Source organism: Azolla caroliniana, unplaced genomic scaffold (genome assembly GCF_043228905.1).
Source record: "Azolla caroliniana isolate FFs.n. ecotype wild unplaced genomic scaffold, voAzoCaro1.0.p SCAF_29, whole genome shotgun sequence".
Classification (NCBI taxonomy): domain Eukaryota; kingdom Viridiplantae; phylum Streptophyta; class Polypodiopsida; order Salviniales; family Salviniaceae; genus Azolla; species Azolla caroliniana.
Window position 1 is genome coordinate 310,353 of NW_028230464.1, and position 22,681 is coordinate 333,033.

Consider the following 22,681-nt stretch of genomic DNA (forward strand, 5'->3'; position numbering starts at 1 on the left):
AATGTGGAAAGTGGGGGTTGAACCCAAGTGACGAGAGTGGTCGAGTATGAGCACTTTTCCATAAACAAGTTTGAGAGTCTGAGTATCACATGGTACAATACTCTGTATGAGTCCGGCTATACTAGCTCATGGTATGGCATGATGGTGATTTGGCTTCTTGCGAACAGTCTAGACATTAATAACCTCCCTCCCCTTAGGTACAACGACGCAATTGGTAACACTTTAATCTCTCATGAGGACCGCAATAAAGTAATACGCCAAGAAATATGGCAAATTTACACTCGGTATAAATGGATCACCCCACTAGAGCCACTCCCATCTAAAATGTTGTACTATAAGGAACACTTCGTGCACTTCTCTAAGTTAGGTTTTATTACGTGGCCAAAATATCTAGATGTATTCTTACCACATGCACTAAGGGTTGCCATTGGACAACTTAGAATATCATCTCACCAACTTGAGATTTAGAATGGGCGTACTAATGGAGTCCCTAGGAAGGAAAGGATATGTAGGTTATGCCACATAGAGATAGAGGATGGGTACCACTTTACATGCAAGTGTCCCACCTACGCCGAGATAAGAGCAAAATACCAAGACATACTTGGTTCCTCTCCTACCCTCCCCAAACTATTAGATACTCTAGATATAAAGAAATTAGGCAAAATCTACATCCTAGACCTAAAACAACACAAAGAGAATAAGTTACAAAATGCGATAATAATGTTGCTAATGTTCACCAACATGTAAGAAATGAAGTTTTTCAGGAACATGGGGAGACAACGAATGTCATCACACCTGCATCACTCGACCTTTTCCTTGATGAAGCATAAAATCAAAGAAGAACCAAACGCCCTCAGATGTTGGGTTTTAAAGCAACTCGACGTGGTGTAGAAGCAATAAAGAAAATAAGGGAACGTGAGTTACACCGCCTAGAAGTCATGCCTGGGGCACTCTATACTCTGAGACCATGGGTCACACCCACACCAAAACCCTTTGACCTCCCACTTCTTTTCGAGAGGCTTGGGTGGAAATGAAATTAGGCTTAGTGCAAGGTCACTTCCTTTGATCGAGTATACCACGTTTTGTACACCACTAGAACTCTTTAGTTTAAGTTCTCTTTTTACTTTATTTTATTTTAGTTTTGATGATTGGATAAATACCCATTTTGTTGTAAATCAACTGTCTCAAAGGGCAATTTTGGCGTTAAGAAGACATTAATATATCTTTCTTTCTGTCTTTGATCATATTTGACCATGCTTTCCACAAATCTTCAATCAAGCCCAATTCTTGCACAAATTTCTCTCACAACACAACGTGCACTCTCGACTGCAACATTCATTGGTAAAGTTCTTGAACATCTAGAGTTGATACTCACTTTCACATGTATTATGTGAAATGTAATGTTTTTGGTCTCATAGGTCATAGTTGACCTCCAAAGACGATAATAGAATCTATCGATCTCTCCATTTCTCACTCTACTTGAGATAACAATGTTAAACACACATTTGAAGCCAAACTTTATAATCCTTTTGTATGTGTGATCCTTTTGTATGTGTCGGGGTGGTTGTGATTCATGCGGCGAAGTCGCAGGGACTAAGGTTAAAGGGAGTCGGCTATATATTTTATAAGGCTTTGTGCATTGATGTTAGGAAGAAGAAGAGTTAAAAGTATTGTGTGACAAAGAGAGAAGCGTAGATAAGAGACAGAGACAATATATGACTTAAGAAGCAAGAGTATATGATATGAACATGAGTTATATTAAGAATGTAAGATTTTACCACAAAGATTAAGGATAACAAGAATAAAAATTGAAAGTAATGTACGAGAGAGAGATGATCAACATAATAGAACTCTCATCTGAACATTTTTTCGTATAAAGACAAGGATCCTCATTGCTTCTAATGCACCCCAGAGTCTTCATAAAAGTATCAAACTTTTGGTACCACAAGCTTGGGGACTGCTTAAGCTCTTCTTGAGTTTACATACCAAGTCTTCTTTGCCTGAGACTTCAGAACATTCAAGTTGTTCCATATAGATCTCCTCATCAAGATCCCCCTGCAAGAAAGCAGTCTTTACATCCATTTGGACTAATTCTAAGTCTTGATTCGCAACCAATGCAAGCAACATACGCAATGTAGTCATCTTAACTATAGGAGAGAAAATTTTGTCAAAGTCAACTCCTTGTTCTTGCTTGAAACCTTTTGCTACCAAGTGGGCTTTGTACTTCATGCGAACGTCATAGAGCTTTCTCATAAAAAACACTTTGTTTGTTGTGGTTTCCTTCTCATATGTACTGCATAACTTTTTCCAAAGTTCTTTGGAATTTTTACTGTCTAAAACAGTGAAATAGACACTATCTGCCAAGTGCAGTCTTATCGTAAACATGGTCAAAGCATCAAGTTCTTCCCAATCATCATCATCCATGTTATCCAGCTTCTTTGCTTTGCCGCCTAGAGGTCTCGTTTGTGTTAGGAAACAGGTCCCTCGGGATGGGAAGTGAGAAGAACCATGTTGATGAGCAACTCGACCGAGGCCGAAACTGGAAATCGTGGAGATAGCCAACACGGAAGGCTAAGTTTGTAAATAGTCGAAAGGTTACATTAGTACTTAGGGCAATCATCTTAGATAAGTGCATTATTGAAAAAGTTACTGTTGACGAGGTTGTTGCCTCTGGAAAACTGTGAGAGTGAATGAGTGTGAGTGGAAGCGTGTGAGCTCCATAGCCGCCTGTTGGCGAAGCAGGATCTCGAGGTCGTTGCCTCTGAGATCTCTGATTGTATTCCTTTCTCTCATAGTGTTCTGTTTCGGAGTTTGTGGACTCCACGTGGTTTTTTCCCAGTTCGAGTTTCCACGTTAAAATCTGTGTCATTCTCAATTTCTGTATTCTGTTTTTCCTTTCCATTAGATTGACTATTATTCTGCACACGTACAACCGGTTGTGGCCGGCAACGATTTTAACTTCAATATGGTATCAGAGCGAGCAACACAGAAAATGGAAGGAGGCGGGAGCGGCTTCCCAGGTATGATGGTTCTAAATTCACAGAACTATGCAGAGTGGAAGATTAAGATGGAAGAACTTCTCATTGTAAAAGACCTGTACGAGCCAATCGACAGATTGGAAATACCAAAGGGGGTATTGGAGTCGGATTGGAAGCTTCTGAATAGGAAAGTCGTGGCCACTATCCGACAGTGTGTCGACGTAAGTGTCCTTCAGCACGTGGCGAACGACACGAATGCCCACGAGATGTGGCAGAAGCTGTCGAGTCTTTATGAGAGGAAGAATGCGCTCAACAGAACCTCATTGATGAGGAAAATAGTAAACCTGAAATACAAAGACGGCGAGTCTAGCATGGTTGAACACGTAAGCACATTCATGGGGTATGTAAATCAACTTGCAGGGATCAAGTGCCCCTTGGATGATGCAATGCAGGCAATCATGCTGATGTGTACGTTGCCGGAAAGATGGGAGAACTTGGTGGTTACTCTCAGCACCTCCTGCCAAGAAGAGAACTTGTCTTTGCAGACGGTGAAGACAAGAATCCTGAACGAGGTGGCACGTGTCGGAAGGACAAGGAATCGATCCCCGACTCAAAAGCGCTCCTTTCCGAATCGAAACGTGGAAGACAAAGGAACCGGAGTCCCCAGAACCGGTAAAAATCGGGGACACGGTCAAAGTCAAGAGGGAGGCCTACTTGCTTCTACTGTGGGAAGCCCGGGCACTTCCAGAAGAACTATCGGCATTTCCGGAAAGACAAGGAAATCGACAGTACCAATTCGAAGAAGTCATCAGACCGAAACGGTTCGGATCGGCGAGGGCAGGACCGGAAAGGAAAGACGGCAATCGCGGCAAACGAAGAGGAGCTAATGCTTATCACTGAGGAGAGTGAGCTAAACCTTGCCGGCGACGAGATGACCTGGGTGGTCGATTCCAAAGCGTCGTTCCACCTAACCCTGGATAGAAAATGCTTCTCATCCTACTTGCCGGTGACCAAGGCCATGTTTGGATGGGGAATGAAGGTACATGCCGAACTGTCGGCATAGGAGATGTGTGGTTGACGACATCAACCGGATGCAAGATGCTGCTGAAGGATGTTCGACATGTTCTGGAGGTTCGATTGAACCTAATATTCGGCTAGATGATGAAGGCTACACAGGTAGCATCCGGAACAGTGTTATGAAGTTCAGCAAAGGGAGCCTAATTGTGGCTCGGGCCCAGAAAGTTAACACTCTGTACCTGGTGAATGCCCGGTTATGTCCGGAGGAAGTGAATGTGGCATCCGACATTGCCGGTGAGCTGTGGCACAAGAGGCTGTGTCACATGAGCGAGAAGGGGATGAAGAGGCTTGCACACGACAACCTCATTCCAGTGAAGAACGTGCACTTGGAGAAGTGCATTGATTGTCTGGCCGGTAAACAAAACCGAACCTCCTTCCGATCGAGGCCACCGGAGAGGAAAGTTAGATCCGAAGACCCGGCCATGCATATTCCTCAGTTATGGCGACGATGAGTTCGGCTACCGAGTGTGGGACCCGGTCGACCAGAAAGTATTCCGGAGTCGAGATATTATCTTTATGGAGGACAAGACGCTCGCCGATTGGGAGTCGGAGAAGAAGATAATGAACTCCGAGTCAACCGTTAAGGAAAAATTTCGATTTGATGAAATGCAGTTCCAACCGACAAGAAGCCGGTTAGCAATCGATGAACTGGCCGGTGACGGTGAGGTGACAAAACCGGCCGAAGAAGAAGGAATAGGTGAAACCGAAACCGGACAAGACCCCGAATCGGATTCGGATGAAGAGCAAATGGAGGAGTCGGTTACCGAAGCCCAAGGACGCAGATATCCTCTTAGAGAGAGAAGGCCCCCGCGGAGATTTCCGGATCCAGAGCACGTGTTGCTAACCGATGAGGGGGAGCCAGAAAGCTTCGAGGAAGCTAAAAGTGACGCCCATAGCCGCAAATGGTTAAGTGCCATGCAGGATGAGATGGATTCCCTGCATGAGAACCATACATACGAATTGGTGGAGTTGCCGAAAGGAAAGCGGGCACTCCGAAACAAGTGGGTGTACAAGTTGAAACCGGGAGATGTCGGCAACCCCCCGAGATACAAAGCCAGGATCGTGGTGAAGGGGTTCCAGCAGAAGAAGGGCGTGGACTTCGATGAGATATTTGCCCCGGTAGTAAAGATGACTTCTGTCTGGACGGTGCTGAGTATAGTGGCAAGCATGGACCTCGAGGTAGAGTAGCTGGACGTGAAGACGACATTCCTTCACGGTGACCTCGAAGAGGAGATCTACATGCAGCAACCGGAAAGATTCGTGGAGAAAGGGGAGGAGCACCTGGTTTGCCGGTTGAAGAAGAGCTTGTACGGACTGAAGCAGGCTCCCCGACAATGGTACCGGAAGTTCGACTCCTTCATGACCGACCAAGGGTATCACAAAACGCAAACCGATCACTTCGTGTTTGTGAAGAAGTTCGAAGGAGGCGACTTCCTGATACTCCTTCTGTACGTGGACGACATGTTGATCGTCGGACGAGACCAAGTTAAAATACGGATGCTGAAGAAGGCTCTCAACCGAACTTTCTCAATGAAAGACTTGGGCCCGGCAAGACAGATACTGGGGATGCACATCATCCGTGACCGGTCAAAGAAGCAATTGTGGTTGTCACAGGAGAAATACATGACAAAGGTGCTTCAGCGGTTCAACATGTTAGAAGCGAAACCGGTCGGATCGACACTCCCGGCAAATTGCAGATTATCTGATAAGGAAAGCCCGAAGACGAAAGCAGAGAAGGCGGATATGAAGAAGGTTCCATATGCCTCTGCCGTCAGGAGCTTAATGTACGCAATGGGGTGTACTCGACCGGATATTGGATACGCAGTCGGAGTGGTGAGCCGGTTTATGAGCAATCCCGGCAAGGAGCACTGGAACGCGGTCAAATGGATACTCCGGTACTTGAAGGGCACTTCGAATATGTGTCTCCAATTCGGCTCCGGTAAACCTCAACTTGATAGTTTTACCGATTCGGACATGTCGGCTGATGTGGATATTAGCCGGTCTACATCCGGGTATGTAATGACATGTGCAGGGGGAGCTGTTTCGTGGCAATCGAGGCTGCAGAAGACGGTTGCGTTGTCAACAACGGAGGCGGAGTACATGGCGGTTGTTGAAGCCGACAAAGAAATATTATGGATGAAGGACTTCATCGGAGAGCTCGGTATCCGGCAAGATGAATACCGGCTCTATTGCGACAGTCAAAGTGCCATCCACCTTGCTAAGAACGCAGCGTACCATTCCAGGACGAAGCACATCCAGCGTAGGTATCACTGGATCCGGGAGAGAGTAGAAGATCGAGAGTTCACGCTGACAAAGATCCACACGGTCGAGAACGGGTCAGATATGCTGACCAAAGTACTGATACCCGACAAGCTGGATGCATGTCGGAAGTGGATCAGACTAGTAAGACATCCCATGCCGGAGTGAAGGGGGAGTTTGTTAGGAAACAGGTCCCTCGGGATGGGAAGTGAGAAGAACCATGTTGATGAGCAACTCGACCGAGGCCAAAACCGGAAATCGTGGAGATAGCCAACACGGAAGGCTAAGTTTGTAAATAGTCAAAAGGTTACATTAGTACTTAGGGCAATCATGTTAGATAAGTGCATTATTGAAAAAGTTACTGTTGACGAGGTTGTTGCCTCTGGAAAATTGTGAGAGTGAATGAGTGTGATTGGAAGCGTTTGAGCTCCATAGCTACCTGTTGGCGAAGCAGGATCTCGAGGTTGTTGCCTCTGAGATCTCTGATTGTATTCCTTTCTCTCATAGTGTTCTGTTTCGGAGTTTGTGGACTCCACGTGGTTTTTTCCCAATTCAAGTTTCCACGTTAAAATCTGTGTCATTCTTAGTTTCTGTATTCTGTTTTTCCTTTCCATTAGATTGACTATTATTCCGCACACGTACAACCGGTTGTGGCCGGCAACGATTTTAACTTCAGTTTGCTTTCTTTGAACCAATACATCATGCATCTAATTCTTCCACAAAGCAAAATTAGATCCATCAAATTAGCAGATCTCAATATGATCTTTTCCAAGAAACAAATAATTCTTACATGAACTATTACGACCAATAGAAGTGCTACTAGATGCATCCCATGTTTCGGACTCCATGGGAGTGAACAACAGTATCAAACAAGTGAGCACAAGAACTTCTCAACTAAATACTAGAAGCAACCAACCTATTGCCCAACAAATCTCAAAATGATACTGATGAGTGCGTATAACAAGCACCAGTATGCATGCACCTTCCAAATATCAACTACAACTGGCATATGTTTCTAAAATCACAAGTTGTAGGCATTTGATATGCTTCGAAATTGATTCCAACTCTCTACCGAATGTAGTGAGGTCTCCCACCACAACTTATATCCAACAACATTTATGGGTAAAAGCATGCGAGTGGAAACACTATTATAGCTAATTAGCTACTAAAATGGCCATAGCTAATGAGCTATTTGTTTATCTAGTCTTTTTTGTGGGAAAATCAAATATTTGAAAAACTAATTTATGAAAAAACTCAAATATTTGAACTTCTGTTTTAGACATAGTGGAACTTGGGGAATATCACCATCATCTAAGGTCGACTTCAATGTCATCAATTTCCTGTTTAGCCTAAGTCTGATTTTGAACGCAGATGGAGTACTCAGAGCACGAACGCAGACGTAGCTCCCGCAACAGCAAAAAATCGACATTGCAGATTGAGAGCTACAACACAGAACCCGCTCGATCATTGTCCAGGTATGTTTCAGTTACAGAAACCCCAAACATTTGTTTTTTCTTTTTGACTACTGTCTGAACTTTGGTGCCGATTCATATTTCCCCAAAATCGAATAGGGCGAAGTCCTTGGAGTCCCATACAAGGATGTCTCGCAAATCGGGGAGTAGCAACAGGTGTGTTTATATTACTTTTTTTGCGTTTAATCCTGTCTTTAGTGATGATTGGGGTTTCTGATTGAAATTTCTGATTAGGGTTTTTGTTTATAAATTTCTGATTAGAATTTCTGATTAGGGTTTGTGATTGAAATTTCTGATTAGGGTTTCTAATTGAAATTTCTAATTAGGGTTTTTGATTATAAATTTCTGATTAGAATTTCTGAATAGGGTTTCTGGTTACAAATTTTGATTACAAATTAGAATTTCTGAATAGGGTTTTTGTTTATAAATTTCTGCTTAGGATTTCTGATTAGGGTTTGTGATTGAAATTTTTGATTAGGGTTTCTGATTGAAATTTCTGATTAGGGTTTTTGATTATAAATTTCTGATTAGAATTTCTGAATAAGGTTTCTGGTTACAAACTTCTGATTACAGATTTTGATTAGGGTTTCTGATTTCAAACTTCTGATTACAGATTTTGATTAGGGTTTCTGATTTCAAATTTCTGAATACAAATTATGATTAGGGTTTCTGATTTGCTAAGTTAAAGATTTTGCACCATTTTTGTTGTTGTTGATTGGGGTTTCTGATTCTCACATATTCTGATTTTGCACTATTTCTGATTTCTGAAATGATATTTCAGATGGCTCGTTCCTCCGTATACGAGAGTGCTAAACTTCGCAAAATTTTGCGAGACAAAGGAGAACTTGCACAACACCTATGGTCTGTCACTCGAGGGTGTTGACCCTGCTGTCCTAAGTGATAAATTGATCAGTGATATAGACTGGATGACAGTATATACAGTGCCTAGAGTCAAAGGCAAGGTCAAGCTGAAGCATGTACGAGCCGACTTGTACGATGACTGCATGAGACTGCACCAGAAAGTTCATCAAGAGATCCCAGTCAACAATGAGTTGTCAGTTTCATTTGCTAGAGCATTTGCATATGAGTACTGCAAAACAGCGAAGGAATCTAGAGACCCTGAAATGTATAGGGTAGCTTGGGCAGTCTATGGTGAGGCATCGGTAAAAAGATGCCGAAAGATGGGGACCTTGGCACAAAAAATAGACAGATTTTGGAGCATGGCAGCTGTTGATGCAACTGCCGACTCCCAGCAAGACCGGGGGCATACACCACACTGACACCCAAGGAAAGCCAATGTCGATGATACAGGTGAGACATTGGTTAGCTATATGCTAAAAAATGTCCATGAAGCCTGTGAGACATTGGCATTTTTTAAGACTGATTTAGAGAAAGCCACAATGGCTTCTGCAATGGAGAGCAAAGTTACTTCCGCTGTTACAACAATTAGAAATAAGATTCAGGTAACTATTGTTTTGCTGGTATGTGATTGTGTTATAAATAACGGGTAAAATGTGCTAATCAAGCATTATCTGGAATAGGTTGCGCAACAGGAGCTTGAATTAGAGGGGCCACTGGATCCCCAGCGTAAAATAGAACTGCAAATAGAGATCCAGGTTCTTTCAATGAACCTGGACCTTCTAGGTGTAAATACTGTTGCAGATTACAATTTGGATAAGCTTCAAGTAAGTTAACGATTCCTAAGCAAAGTTGGTGTATCTTTCAACAACAAGAATAATTAATCGGTAAATTTCTCTGTTGCGTTGAAGGAACAATACATTCATCAAGAACAGGTAGTTAGCTGCCTTAAGAAGCAACTACATTTTGTCGAGGGAATGGTAAGGACCAGACAGGATTTGGACCTGAACATTCTTGCTCCCTTACCAAATGAAGTAGAACCAGAAAATGATTTATTGACAGTTCAAGCACGTTGCATCGCTTGCGGGTTAGGTGTGGAGGACAAAACTACGTCTTTGTTGGTTCACCTACAACCATGCAACCACACATACCATCTGCTTTGTTTTCAACATGCCTGTCGAATTGCTGCATTCTGTTTGGGAGATTGCAGTATAACTCTACCAAATGAGTGGAGAAAACTAACAGGTATACCATACTGTAGCTAATAAGCTTAGTCTTTTCTAATTAGCTATCCTACTAGCTAATTAGCTACTGGTAGCTAATGAGCTACTAGCTAATTAGCTATCCTAGTAGCTAATTAGCTATGGTACTAGCTAATTAGCTAGTACCATAGTTGTGTAAAGAAGCTAAATAGCTATCCTACTAGCTAATTAGCCACTGGCAACTAATTAGCTATCCTCGTAACTAATTAACTACTGCCATAGTTGTGTAAAGTAGCTAATAAGCTATCCTAGTAGCTAATTAGCTACTAGCAGCTAATTAGCTATCCTACTAGCTAATTAGCTACTGGCAACTAATTAGCTATCCTACTAGCGAATTAGCTATCCTAGTAGCTAATTAGCTACTGGCAACTAATTAGCTATCCTACTAGCTAATTAGCTATCATAGTAGCTAATTAGCTACTGCCATAGTTGTGTAAAGTAGCTAATAAGCTATCCTAGTAGCTAATTAGCTACTGGCAGCTAATTAGCTGTCCTAGTAGCTAATTAGCTATCCTAGCTACTACCATAGTTGAGTAAAGTACCTAATTAGCTATCATACTAGCTAATTAGCTATCGTACTAGCTAATTAGCTATCCTAGCTTCTACCATAGTTTAGTAAAGTAGCTAATTAGCTATCCTAAATAACTGTCATGTTATTGTAGAATCTTGTGGATTAAGGACGACACATGATGTGTCTGGTGCTGATGATGCTGCAACAGATGAGGATACTACTGCCAATGTGGCTGAAAGTAAGAGTCTTGCTATCACATCTCCTTCAGATCAGCTCCACCCTATTCTTTTGGAACAGTGTACTGAATTAGGCAACGATGTGAAATGCCATGAAATAGTGGAAACAACATGTAAAACTGAGGTTCACAACAACAGTGCTTATGAACACTTGATGCAACATTTCTTCGAGTCTCAAGACCTTGATTCCACCCGACCGAGCCCAACTACTGAAAATGTCCAAACAGATCCCTCTGTACTTGAAAAGCTAGTTCAAGAAACGACTGATGTGCAATTAGCTGCTGAGGTGATGGGAAGGTTGTCGGAGGAGGACACACTTGCGCATTGGGTGAAAGAAGCAAGGCTAAATGGGGAACCAACCAGAAAAAGGCTGAAGAAGGGGCCACGATCGGGAATAAGACCAGTTACTCGGTCAAGGGGCCCAGACGTAGTGGAGCGAAATACTGTTTAGTTGGATATGATTGTTAGCTTAGGGATTTTGCTAGGGTTTTATGAAGTTTTACTATCCTGTTGGACAAGTAAAACCTCAGATTGGTTGTTGCTTGATCCACATTATGTAATGGAACTCTATGATGTTTTTCCAAGATAATTTGAAGAGTGTTGTTCTATGACTGAAACTCTTTGATGTTCAGGATATTGTTTTGTGAGACTATTAGTTACTTTGTGAGTGTGAATATGTTGGTGTTTTCTGATGTTGCAGAGTCTAAAGGGTTTGATTCTATTGCTCGTAAGGCCAATGGCAGTGTGGATACTGTTGATGTTGCGGCATGTTTAAAGGGCCCCATCTTGAAAGTAGATGTAGCAACTGACACAAGTGATCTGGTCACACAAGTTGATCAAGCATGTAGCACAGATGACTTGGTGTTGCAGGAAGATGCAGCATGTGATACCAGTGGACTGATATCGAGCAGATCAGTAGCTACATGCACTGAGGTAATCCAAGGATTGATAACTAAGTCGACAAAACAAGAGCACCAGAATGTGAAGCTAGGCCCAACACAGTCAACTAGGGGTTTAAAGAGGAAAAGGACGCCAGTTGTGTCAGCCGAACCTGAGCTGATTGAGATTGATCGTATCCTACCAGAAAATGGTGTAACAGCGGCTCAGTTTCAGGAATGGAAACCTAAACCACTAGAAGTCGAAAGAAGAGCCTTGATCTTGGAGCTTGATAAAGTCTTGATGAGTGTGAGATATAGGCAGCTAAGGAGGGACGCAAATCAGTTTCTAGAGTGGGCTGTGGAATACTTTGATTTGTTTATTTGGAGTGAAAAACCAAAATCAGATGTGTGGAAGTGTTTGGCAAGATTCTTCCCAAAATGGCGAAGTCGTTTTAAAGGTCAATGGGCACGAGAAAATTGTGAGCAAATGGAAGCTGCAAGATTCAAGAGACTTTCTGATTTTTGGGCTACTTGGCCTGAATATAATGCCGACAATACATTGATTTTGGATACAGAACATTTCCGACACTACTTCAATATTCGGAGATGCTGTCTCATTCTACTCGAGGAAATGCCTGAACAGTACCTGGTGCAAATAGTGAGCTGCCAACTAGGTGCATGGTTGTGGACTCCATACCGAGCTCGATATGCGGATAATATATGTAGACTCGTTCCACTGACTAGCAAGAGCTTAGCTGTTTATAGGAGATTTGTAGACATTTCCAATGGTAATTTATAAATATGTAAAGAGATGGCATTATTCAATGAAGAATTTAATTACTTGTTCCCAATGTACTTATCTACTGTGTAATTTGAGGAATATGTTGCAGATTGTTGATTTCATGCTATTGATGACTATTTAGCTATTGACAGTTAATTAGCTGCATTTGTACAGCTAATTAGCTACTGATGACTATTTTGCTATAACTTATAACTTAAAACTTAACAAAAAAGACATGATTTTATTGAGAAAGAAGCACAGAAAGCAGACTGTATACAAGAAATTGATCCCAAACGAATTTATTTAACTGTTTTCGCGAAATACATGTTTGTTTTACAAGAGAACATGGTAAGTGCTACTTGTAGCTACAAATTCCATGGCATACTATTGTAAATACATTCATACACATTAGCACCAACAGTGTATAAACCGGAGCAGCTATTGTATTCTGACATTGGGACGTTGATGCACCTGACCAAATGAGAGTACATATACGCCACTGGTTTGTCTTCTAACAGCCTGTACACATATTCGTAGTCATCTAGTTTTGTATAAAAAATGCCTTCGATGTAGAATGTCCCGGCACATACAAAATTTCCCCATGCATCTACAATATTCTGCCTTGCACACTGTTTACTAACCGTGCACTTTAATATATAGAAATCAGCACCCTCTGAATTGCCTTCTTCAGCATTTACAACGAAGTTATCCCCAACGTTTAGGACATCACTCAAAGTATCTCCAAGTCCCTCATATGTGAAGTCAGCATTCTGCCCTGTTTCTCCATCAACTGCTTCCTTATCATTCAGAGTGTGATACTCCCAATTCTGAATGTATGCTTTGTTTAGACAATATCTCCAATTTCCCTACACACAATGGAAGCAAAAACAAGTCAATTCTCTAACCGCAATACAATGACCATCCAACCTGGAATAACCACGAACAGCATGCAGAGATCGCAATTCGGGAATTCCTTGGCACTCCCAAGTCTTCTCCCTATTTACTTCATCTATCTTCACTTCCCAAAATTCACGTTTGATATCTCGGACTTGCGAGGAATAAACACCTGTGGCACTCGTTGACATATTTGTTCTTAAAAATTCAACTACATGTGATGCACAATTCATGTGCACACCATCTGTCTTTAGTTGTTCATGGGTAAGTGCCCGCTTTATAACAGCCCCTGCACCATCATGTTCACCTTTACCATGGCCAGACCCAAAAAAATTCCATCTCATCTCCAAACCTGTTATAGCAGGATACCTCCCCACAAAATAAAATGGACGTCGAGCCTTGAATTGTGACGCAGCTCCGTCAGACCAGACCCAATGTTGAGTAAGCTCCAAACGTTGAGCTAATAACCACTGCCAATGTAACTTAAAACAGTGTTGGACAAACAAGGTATCATGCTTCTTATCATCGGAAATAAAGAAATGAATTACTTTTTTAAGATCACCTGAAACTCGAAAATATGTTATGTGCACAAAAATGGTTACCTGAACTGAACACCAATGCATAGATTGAATTTCATTCTGCTGCTTGAAAGTATAATTCTCTGCGAAATCTACTACTGAGACTACTACATCATTTGGGAAATCAGATATGCAAGTCTTAAATTGATGGGCCTGCCATGAATAAATGAAGTTGTGTTTAATGAACTTTCCTAGAGATACTACAAACAGAGACACCAAATCCCTTGGTTTAAGCATCTTCCGAACTAGATCCTTTCTTTTACACACCTTTCCTTCGAAATTGGTGTTCACTGACTCAAATAACTTCACAGAGATCAATATTTCACTACTCAATTCATTTGGACACCACCTAAATCTAGTAGGGCCACAATCTTGACATAAACCCATGACACATTTATGAATATGGAAGATAGCGTCAGTTTCTCTCGAACACAATATTGAATCTAATAAATAACTCATGGAAGAGATAACGTGCTCAGATGATTTACACTCCTCTTGCGGGCTTGATCGACAGATTGGGCACCCACATGTGCAAACTGTATTAGTTAGGGATGCGCTATGGTGACGTAGTAGATTAACAGAGTCCTTCAGAAAACCCATATGTACATGGTAAATGCAACAACATGTGTATCGATCCTTTAAGCGTCTCACAAAGTGTGGCTTAAGAGACTCGAATGTTCGTAGTTGAACTTTGATAGTTGGATGCATTCGTTTGAACCTAATAAATAAATCGACCTGCATAATAAAGGGGAATTAGTTATTCTCGTAACTAGCTAACTATCCTAGTAGCTAATTAGCTATTCTAGTAGCTAATTAGCTATCATGGTAGCTAATTAGCTGTCCTAGTAGCTAATTAGTTGTCCTAGTAGCTAATTAGCTATCATGGTAGCTAATTAGCTATCATGGTAGCTAATTAGCTATCATGGTAGCTAATTAGCTATTCTAGTAGCTAATTAGCTATCATGGTAGCTAATTAGCTGTCGTAGTAGCTAATTAGCTATGATGGTAGCTAATTAGCTGTCCTAGTAGCTAATTAGTTGTCCTAGTAGCTAATTAGCTATCATGGTAGCTAATTAGCTGCTCTAGTAGCTAATTAGCTATCATGGTGGCTATTTAGCTTTCCTAGTAACTAATTAGCTATCATGGTAGCTAATTAGCTGGTCTAGTAGCTAATTAGCTATCATGGTAGCTAATTAGCTGGTCTAGTAGCTAATTAGCTATAATGGTGGCTAATTAGCTTTCCTAGTAACTAATTAGCTATCATGGTAGCTAATTAGCTGGTCTAGTAGCTAATTAGTGGGTCTAGTAGCTAATTAGCTATCATGGTGGCTAATTAGCTGTCCTAGTAACTAATTAGCTATCATGGTAGCTAATTAGCTGGTCTAGTAGCTAATTAGCTATAATGGTGGCTAATTAGCTATCCTAACTAATTAGCTATCATGGTAGCAAATTAGTTGGTCTAGTAGCTAATTAGTTATCACGGTGGCTAATTAGTTATCCTAGTAAGCTAATTAGCTATCATGGTAGCTAATTAGCTTTCCTAGTAGCTAATTAGCTGGTAATAACGAAATAACAAACTAGCTACCATGATAGCTAACTAGCTTCCAATACAACTAATTATCTGGTAGTACCTAAATTAGCTATTGAGAATAGCTAATTAGCTATCATGGTAGTAGCTATTGAGAGTAGCCAGTTACCTATGTAGTAGCTATCATAGTAGCTAATTAGCTATCATGGTAGCTAATTAGCTTTCCTAGTAGCTAATTAGCTGGTAATAATGAAATAGCTAACTAGCTACCATGATAGCTAACTAGCTAGCAGTACAGCTAATTATCTGGTAGTAGCTATTGAGAGTAGCTAGTTACCTATGTAGTAGCGATCCTAGTAGCTAACTGAGGTAAATGTAACTGATAAGCTAATTAGCTTTTCTGCTAACTCAGCTATTTAACTTTCCGTGTAGAGTCAAAACAAATGTTGAGATAAATGTAAATACCTGAGGTACATCAAGAAGATGAATGGGATGCTCCTCGTATTGATTTCTTCCAACACGTTTCCTGCATAAATCCTTTTTATTGGGTGAAACCCTACTCTCATTAGTCCAAAACATTGTGATTACATCCTTGATTTCAAATGTTATGGGTGTCATTGGCTTACATCTTGTAGTTAGCTTTAGTAGACTAGTTCCTTCACCCGAGGAAATTATACGGTTCATTGTATTGTACACTGTTTTTCTACTAACACCAATTACCTTAGATAGTTCACTGATGTTTATATCGTCAACATCACTATTAAGTAACATCATTAGACTAGACCTTTTTAAGACAAGATCATCTTTTGACCTGCTGATGGATACGAAACTATTACGAAGATTATTTACTAAAATAGATGATATGTTTGCATTAAGACCATCACAATCAACTAAGTCCTTTATCGATGGATCATTACATATTCCATAAAGTACTACCTTCTTTTCTTCATTGCTGATGTGCTTGGTTTGAACATTGAAATAGTCTACAACCTTTCTCTCTATGATGGTAGTCGCATTACTTACATTCTCAGCTAAACTATCCTTACCTTTACTGAGTGTGGCTTTCGTATCCTTCAACAATTGACGATGTTTCCTTTTTTTTTCTGCCCAATAGTTTCGTATGGCTTGTTGTGTCCTGATAACATCATCCCTATCCTTATGATCATTGAGGGGTAATTCTAAACACTCTTCTTCCCCTTCCATTTGGCTGGACATGTTAAAACCCTAGATTTCCAGAAAAAAAAACAAGTATTAAAGATGGCTATGGGCAACAACAATACACAAAAATATTCCACACAATACACAAGATTAGACACAACAATACACAAGATAATCAATAGACAGAAAAGTTATTGCAATCCAAGACCGAACAGTAGAGGATTTCACTCCGTTGGATCCAACAGTTGAGGAGGCGATCCAAGACCGACCAATGGCAACAACTGAGTGTAGAATGTTGCCGTTGGATGAGTGAACTCCGTCAAATTGAAATGTGGAAGCAATTAGGGACTGGACAGTAGTGGCAACTGAGTATAGAATGATGGCAATGGAGGAGAGAACCCCGTCAGATTGAACAGTTACCGATGATGCTTGAAACGCACATAGAAGGCACTTGAGAATAGAGTGGCACAGAGAAGAGAACCCCGTCAGATTGAACAGTTACCAATGATGCTTGAAACGCACAGTAGCGGCCCCTGAGTGAGAGTGGAAAAGAGAAGAGAACCCCGTCAGATTGAATAGCTCTTTGATTATGCTTGGAACGCACAGCAACAACCCCTGAGTGTAGAGTGGCAAAGAGAAGAGAACCCCGTCAGATTGAACAGCTCTTTGATGATGCTTGGAACGCACAGCAGCGGCCCCTGAGTGTAGAGTGGCACAAAGAAGAGAACCCCGTCAGATTGAACAGCTCTTTGATGATGCTTGGAATGCACAGTAATGGCCCCTGAGTGTAGAGTGGCACAGAGAAGAGAACCCCGTCAGATTGAACAGCTCTTTGATGATGCTTGGAATGCACAATAGTGGCCCCTGAGTGTAGAGTGTCACAGAGAAGAGAACCCCGTCAGATTGAGCAGCTCTTTGATGATGCTTGGAACGCACAGTAGCGGCCCCTCAGTGTAGAGTGGCGGCAGGTGGACTCGATAGGGTTTAGCAACAGTGGTAGCAACTAACCCACAGTACTCAACTAGAGATGGCCTACGTGATGTGGCAAAGGATCATGCATAATGGACCTAGGAATTCGATATATAATTTATGGTACACATTTATGGTGCACACATCAATTTATGTTGCACATTTATGGCACTCATTTACATATGTAATTAAAACACTCTAGTATTTTCAATGGTAGTTTTTTGCATACTTAATTTATTAATGATGGCTTTTTACTAAAATGACTATTTATCAATGGTAGCTTTTTGCATAGCTAATTAGCTATGTCAAGGACATAGCTAATTGTTTCCACTCGTATGCTTTCACCCTTATGTTAAACAAGTGCGAGAATTTAGATAAGAGGAATACATGTGGATAGCAAGCAATTTTCTTCCTATCGAGGGAAAAACCAAAAATTGAAGGTGCCCAACAACAAATCGATGCTTCAACCAAGCGGCTCCAATGACCACTTGCTGCTGCAATCTCCCAGGCTACCTATTGCGGTCTCACAACCCTGTTTTGATACCATTGTCGTGAATCGGTGGAGTAGAGAGCCACAATGCTTCCAAGGGAGAAAACTTTGTTCAAAATAGTAAAAACAGAAAAAACCGATGGCTGCAATATTTTTGCCTCTTTTTAACAAAGAGGTTTTGCACACCCTATAGCTAGAAAAGGGGAAAATAAAGTAAAAAATAAAAACAAGAGCATAGGCCGTTTTGACCTTTTCACACTATGTACATGTCTCTATGTACATATAACATTACATCGACTGATCAATCGTAGAAGTCGACAGAAAGGGCGTTGTGGAGGTAGGACTCAGACTCATTGATGGTAAGGCCGAGGGGGGTGGGAGTTATGTGGAGGAGAAGAAGAGTAGGAGGAAGTGGTAGTGATGGTTTTTGGGTTTCTTCACACCTCTAAAGGTTTTTTGTCCCAAATAGGTTCACAAGCTGGTTTAGCCTAAACTGGTTTAGGGACGGTTTGGTTTGGTTCAGTGTAAGTTTGAGAACCCCAAAATTGTTTAGGCTTAACTGGTTTGGCTTGGGTAAGGCCAAACCGGTTAAGCCTAAACCGAACCATTGCCAATTCCTATGGTTGACCAAATTTTAATGGGCTTTGAAGAGACATTAAATCTAGATCTAGTACTTAAAAACCTCACTGAAATAGTAACCCTAAGCGAAGCAATTACCCAATCCATGATGTGCAACAATTGGCTTTTTGAATCCCCCAAGAGGATTGTTCTACTATACCCCTTTCCTCATCATCAAGTTTTGGCTTTGTTGATATTAATGACACAATAAAGCTTGCTATGAACCAATGTAAACCCATCATCCACACCATCTTGCCAACAAGCTTTGCCTTTATTATTGTGAACATGGGCATAGTGTTGGATCTTGTGTAGTTACAACAAGAGCAAGGCAAGATTGGAGCCAAGAGGCAAGATTCGAGTGAAAAGGCAAGAGGAAAGATTCATGACAAAGGTTATGCTTACATTCAATGCGTGGCGCGGAACTTCATAAGCTCAACTAGGGTAAAGGTCTCCCCCTCTCATAGTGATAGACATTGACTTTTTGCCTAAGGCTAATTCAATAAATTAACAATCATTTTAGGTCAGTTGGTGAGAGCTTCTTGTACCTAATAGAAAGGTAAAGCCAAAGTTTGGAAACCGACTTCTGTTTGGTTTTCTTTGAAACATGTAAATTTCTAGGTTTTTTTGATCGGTAACATTTATGATTTGTTTTTGTACGGTAACGTCTATTTTGATGATGTTTACAGCCGTTTTCTTGGAGTTCATGATTGGTATCCAAATTTCATGTCAAACACCAGAGTTAGGCTCTTTGTCCTTTACAAGCCGTTGTCCTATAAGTTTCTCTGACATCTATCTACTGATTAGTCTCATAACTTAGGTACGTCATTGCACAAATGAACTAAATAATGGGGTAGCTTCTTTTCGCCAGTACCAAGGATAGTGGTTGGAAAGTTGCGGTTTCGGAGATCACATTCCCGCCACAAATATAGGCCACCATTAATATTTGGAAGATCATTAATTTAAAATCTGGTTTTCCAAAATGGTGCGATAATTGGTCTTGAGAACAGATCAAATGGCATGTGTGATTGATGACCATCACAAATGTAATCCTCAATTATCATCTGTTGGTATAAGTGTTGTGCGGCTTCCTTCTTCATGAGAATTAACAATACATGTTGGAGCGTAATGTTAAAGAATTGTTGTCTTCCCCAAGTCCATTACAAATTAATGTAGGTATGAATGAAATGGTGGGTGTGAGATGTTATATTATATGCTCCATAGTTATATTCAAACATTGAGATCAGAAGCATCATCACTTCTCCCTTGCAAGAAATGGCTTGAATGTAAGTTGACATTTTAGCCAACGGAAGTGTTGAAATGGGCAGCAATACTAACACTGAGCAGCATTCGTGCATTCATTAGTTTTGATTTCAATGTTCACAGACACTACTTATTAGTTAACCTAACGATTTGCATCTTAAGCCCTTTTTTCAAGAATATAGCGTTGGAAAAGGTAATATATATATAATTAATGTTGTTAAATTCTCAACCTGATCTTGGGAATATTTGTGTATGTATGTGTGTGTGTGTATGCAATATTCTTCTATTGTTTTCATCTAAAGAAGAAAGGAATTGTAATGAGGCAAGCAGGGTCTCTTCCCATCCTCCAAACTAATGAAAAATCACAGGTTTTAGAAATTCATGACTATATTTATCGAAAGAAAATTTTGAGATTTAGGTGGTGTTTGGCGGTGTCGCTACAGCGTGTTTACACGGAGGCGGGAGGAACAGACATGAACAGCTTCTGCGGTGGCAAAGAAGAACCACTCTCTCCCCACCTTCTCCATCAACCCCGCCTCCTCCAATTTTCGTGCAACTCCAGCCCCCGGATTCGCCATAGCAAGCTACCACATCAATCATGTCGTTTTAAGCCTTTCTCTCTCTCTCTCTCACACACACACTCACACGTAAATGTATGTTATGTATGTCTATATATATCTGTCTCTGCGTGTACCTGGATATTTTTGTTCTTGAGATTGGTGAGGAGATCTTCCAAGGAATGGATGCCAGTTGTGTCAATGTTTGTCACAGCTGCACATTTAATTACAAACCATATTCCAATTTATACGACCAACACTTGTAGGAAGATGCTTACAAACTACATACTACATTTCTTGTACATCCTAGATTCCATGTATTAATCAAGACTCAGTGATTAATTAATCGTCTGCGGCATAATCGATATGTGAACTGATCACTTCATAAAGAGGAAATAAGACACTTACAAGACAGCTCCAAGATGAGAAATTGTATGGGAACTCCCTTTTCCTCCAGTATTGTCTCTGTCTCATCATCCACCCATCGTAATATCCTGATGACACACATGGAATTTTTCAACATAGCCGGATTTCAAGTCACTAGATCGCTATGTGTCAGAGATGAAGAAACAAAGGGAAACGTGCTTGTTATAACTATTAAGTGAGAATTCTACCTTTCTCGAAGGTAGTTGGCATTGGAGAAATAAATGGCTGCGTCAATTCGGATAACCAAGACTCCAGGTTTCTTGACGGAGTGCGGATATTGTTCCACGTTTCTGTAAAGGCTAGTTCCTGGAATGTTCCCCAACACAGCCGTGTGTGGCCTGCTGACCTGTAGCAAGATCTTGGCTAGAGAGAGGAGGACCTGTTTGTAAAGAGCCAGCCATCATGCTAATGCTAATAATGCTGCCTGCCTGCACACAACCTAACCGACGGCAAAGCAGAGAGAGAGAGAGAGAGTGTGTGTGTGTGTGTGTTATTGACGGTTGGTCCTAGCCTCTAGGTGGTACGATGGCTTTATGTTATCGATAAAAAAAGAAAAGACTAGAGTGTGTAACTACTTAAAACAAGGCATTAAATGTATATAGCTTAATAATAGTAATTGATGCTGCTGCATAACCACTCCCTCACATTAACATGGAAATGTCAACACGATGGTTAGCTATTAAAGACAGACACGAGAAGGAGTGGTAAAAAGAGAGATGTAAGTCGTAGTTAAAATCGATGCGTTGGAAGGCCTTTGGGATAACAAATTGGATGTGTGTGCGCACGAAAGGGAGACACAGAGAGAGAGAGAGAGAGAGAGAGAGAGAGAGAGAGAGCACAGTCTGTGAAGTGCGTACCGCAATGAGGAGGCCCATTTCCACGGAAATGAAGACAACCCCAAGGAAGGCACCCGCCATGGCTATGAAGTCGCCCATGTCAATCTTCCATATCTTATACATGGCATCGTAGTCCAACAGGCCCAGAACAGCATTGATGATGATTGATGCCAGGATGCAGTTAGGGGTGTAGTGGAACAGAGGCGTTGCCACAGCCAGCACAATGAGCACCATGATCGACATCACAACATTGGAGACGGGGGTCTTCACACCCGCACTATAATTCACAGCCGATCGAGAGAAAGAACCTGCACATGTACAACATCATTTGCTCAGAGTCTTGATCAGGGTCGTATAACACTGGAAGTTATTTCTTGTGTTAATTATTATTAAGTAAAGCAGCTTAATTAAGCATTTATGAATGAATGCTTGGTCGGTCTCTCTATTAATTACTAGGAGTACCTGTAACAACATAGCAGGAAGTACAAGATCCAACAATGTTCATCGCTCCAAAAGCGATCATCTCTTTGTTGCCATCGATATTGTAATTTCTCATGGATGCAAACGTCCTTCCAATTGCGATTCCCTCCTGCAATACGTATGTGTGTATGTATAAATAACATCATTATAGGAAGGAGGAGGAGTTGGGAGATTTTAAAAAACGACCCCCGTCTCGTTCATCAAATTTTCTTCGTTACTTACTGTGAGTGCAATAAGAGATGCCTGAATGGCAATAATAAGTGCCTGCTTGAGGATGGCACCGTGGAACACAAATTGTCCAACCGATGACGGATTTATATGCCCATTAATTTTTCCAACCTGCACAGACATTATTACATATGTTGATGTAGGAAAAATAGCTCTACTACAATGAAGGATGATAATAATTATGGTATTTATCGGTAATGACTTAATAATAATTGAATCGTCACAATGTGTGAGTACCCACCCCAAGCAGCTAGATCGTTGAATGCTAAAATACCAACATTTTATATGCTAAAAAACTAAAACGAATGCAGACAATTATTAAGATTATTATGAGAGAAGAGGCGGAG

The 22,681-nt window shown here is 41.1% G+C and overlaps 1 protein-coding gene across 1 annotated transcript in view; it reads right to left on the reverse strand.

Moving 5' to 3' along the window:
* The window catches only part of LOC147849597 (sulfate transporter 1.1-like), a 41,651-nt gene that overhangs the window by 16,918 nt on the left and 2,052 nt on the right, over positions 1–22,681 (reverse strand). The window contains exons 6-12 of the mRNA XM_087337328.1: positions 22,329–22,445; positions 22,089–22,215; positions 21,648–21,934; positions 20,979–21,169; positions 20,773–20,858; positions 20,502–20,578; positions 20,244–20,391 (exon numbers count right to left, since the gene is read on the reverse strand). Of these exons, the coding sequence (XP_087193454.1) occupies positions 20,245–20,391; positions 20,502–20,578; positions 20,773–20,858; positions 20,979–21,169; positions 21,648–21,934; positions 22,089–22,215; positions 22,329–22,445 (1,032 nt within the window). The 3' untranslated portion in view covers position 20,244. The remainder of the gene's footprint in view (positions 1–20,243; positions 20,392–20,501; positions 20,579–20,772; positions 20,859–20,978; positions 21,170–21,647; positions 21,935–22,088; positions 22,216–22,328; positions 22,446–22,681) is intronic.